At 56.2% G+C, this 2,303-nt stretch overlaps 1 protein-coding gene across 1 annotated transcript in view; it reads right to left on the bottom strand.

The window, feature by feature from the left end:
- Positions 1–9: 9 nt before the first annotated feature.
- LOC104494807 (syntaxin-6-like) overlaps positions 10–2,303 on the bottom strand; it is a gene marked incomplete at its 3' end in the record, with an annotated part of 8,334 nt that continues 6,040 nt past the window's right edge. The window contains exons 6-8 of the mRNA XM_010137687.1: positions 2,162–2,268; positions 651–745; positions 10–213 (exon numbers count right to left, since the gene is read on the bottom strand). Of these exons, the coding sequence (XP_010135989.1) occupies positions 10–213; positions 651–745; positions 2,162–2,268 (406 nt within the window). The remainder of the gene's footprint in view (positions 214–650; positions 746–2,161; positions 2,269–2,303) is intronic.

Here is a 2,303-nt window from a genome sequence, read left to right as displayed (position 1 = left end):
GAGGGGTACGGGCGGAGGCGACGGCTGGGCGCACCGCCAGCGCTCGCAGAGGCGAGCTGGTGGCGGGGGACTTCCCGGCAGGCACGCCGGGCTTCCTGTTTGCTCTGCCCGCGGCACCCCGCCAGCCCACCGGCTTCAGGCATGGCCTTATAAGGATTTTTCTCATGGGCTCAGCGCAGAAATCGACTCTTTCCTCTGCCAGCCGAGAGATATCTGACCGACAACAGCCCTGTGGGCCCGGAGGCGCCAGAAGCCTGAGGGCAAGTGGGGTTTGGGAGAGGGCTTGCCATAGGGGAAGACAGACGCTTTGTTCCCCAGGCAGCCCGGGAAACTGGAGCAGAGAGGGAGGCTGCAGAGCTTCCCTCCTACCATCCAGAGGGGGATTTTCTCACCACAGCAGCAGCAGCGTAAATAGAAAGGCATCTGTAAATAAAACAAAGGCAAAGGACACGCTGCAGAGCAGTGTCTGGGCAGGAGCAGCTGCAGGGCTTGGAATTCTTCCTCCTCTTCCAAGCATAGAGAGCTGCCTCCTCCCCTTGGCTCGGGTCTGGGCTGGCTGTCGGTGGGTGGGAGCACACAGTGTCCCAGCCTGAAGATCCAGAGGCTTGTCTCTCCCTTTCCAGGAGTGGATCCCACTTCCCAGGACCTACCACTCGTCATGTGAGACACTTTGGCAAGCTTCTTCATGACGTTGTCGAGCCGCGACTGAGTGCTGTCTAACTCGTGGGAGAAGTCGTCCAGCATCCTGGGGACAGAGAAGCACCCGTCAGCAAGTGGCACGTCCCTTTGGGATTTCTCAGGGCGCTCACGCACGCCGACCAAAACACTGATGCGATCAGTGTATCACACCCTGGCAGAGCACACGAACGTGGCCTGCTCTCCTGAGAGCACCCAAGAGGAGGAAAGAAAACTGGCTCAAGCAGCAGCTCTGCTTTGTTGGGAAGTGGGAAGTCACTTGGGACTCCCCAGACTGGTCCCCTCTGTGTGTTCTTGGCCGAGCTCTGCGTGCTCCTGCAAGGTGAGGCGGGGGGGGTTTCCTCCTTTGGAGAGACAAGTCTCATTTACAATCTGTGGTTAGCAGAGGCTGGTTAGACAGAGCTCGGTGCCTGCTTGAACTTTAAATCTCTACTGTTGTTCAGGGCTTCAGGTGAAGCTAAAATCTTGTTCTGGTCACCTATCAAGCAGAAATGAGAGCTGCTATTGCTGTCAAGGCGCCTTCTAAGCTCTGCATGGAAGTTATCCCTCTACCGCCTCCACACAGCAACTGGAATGAATCTGAAACCCTCCCTGACGCTGTGCTTCGTCAGTGCCGAGAACCCTTTTGAAGAGAAATGAGCCCATCCAGAATCAAGGTACCAACCCAGTCATCTCCAGCCAGCAGGACTTTAAAAGTTTAATGTGATTAAAAGGACAGCTCCCTTCGTTTGAGAGTTCTAGGGCACTTAAACCTTCATTCAGAGGGAAAAGAGTTGTGAAAAACTCATAGCTGTAGTGATCTGCTACTGTCCAGCAAGCGCCGATGGCTTCGGTGATCATCTGGCAATGGACACACCACACCGATCCGCTTCTGTGACAGCGGGAGACTATCGTGCTGCAAGACTTGGTACAGGAGAGGGGTTCAAAGTTCCTCCTCTCCATCAGAGAAGATGTCACTTCACGAGGGCCATAACCCTCCAGCCTCCCACCAGCCAGACCAGGAGGGGTTATCAAGCCCCTCTGGAGGAGGTAGCTGTGCGCCTGCCTAACTGGAAGCCTTATGTTTGCAAAGGACAAGAACTGGGCAAGGAATCTAATTTATATGTAAATGATGGATGCCAATGACTCTGCGAGCCACCCTTTAACCCTCTGCGTGGGTGAGGGTTGTTTTTAGCTTTAACTATGAACGGCAGCTCTGTGCTGTGGGCAGAGCTGAGCACTCCCCAGTCAAGCAGTTGCCCAGGGGCAGCAGAAAGCCCCGCGGAGCGGGAAAGCGCCCAGTGTGCCCAGTACGCAGCACCTCCCTCTCTTGTGTTTGGTCCTGCTGGCTGCCTGAAACCACCGCCTCAAACCACAGGCCAGCCAGGAGAGGACTAGCAAACCAAAGGCCCTCACAGGGGCAGAGAGGTGGGTGCGAGGACCTCCAGCTGCGCTGCGGGTTTTCGGCACTGCATCTCACACTTACACTGCTTGCTCCTCCAGCTCACCACCAATGCGCTGGGACATGTTCTTCAGCACCCCGATGCTGCCAGAGACCAGCTCCAACTGCTCATCTTGCTGCTCCACGATCAGCTGGGACCAGAGAGAAGGGAAACGGGCAATTACGG

Source organism: Buceros rhinoceros, unplaced genomic scaffold (assembly GCF_000710305.1).
Source record: "Buceros rhinoceros silvestris isolate BGI_N320 unplaced genomic scaffold, ASM71030v1 scaffold23636, whole genome shotgun sequence".
Taxonomy (NCBI): domain Eukaryota; kingdom Metazoa; phylum Chordata; class Aves; order Bucerotiformes; family Bucerotidae; genus Buceros; species Buceros rhinoceros.
The sequence above is the reverse complement of the archived record's forward strand: the minus strand, read 5'-3'. Positions and strand labels throughout refer to the sequence as shown.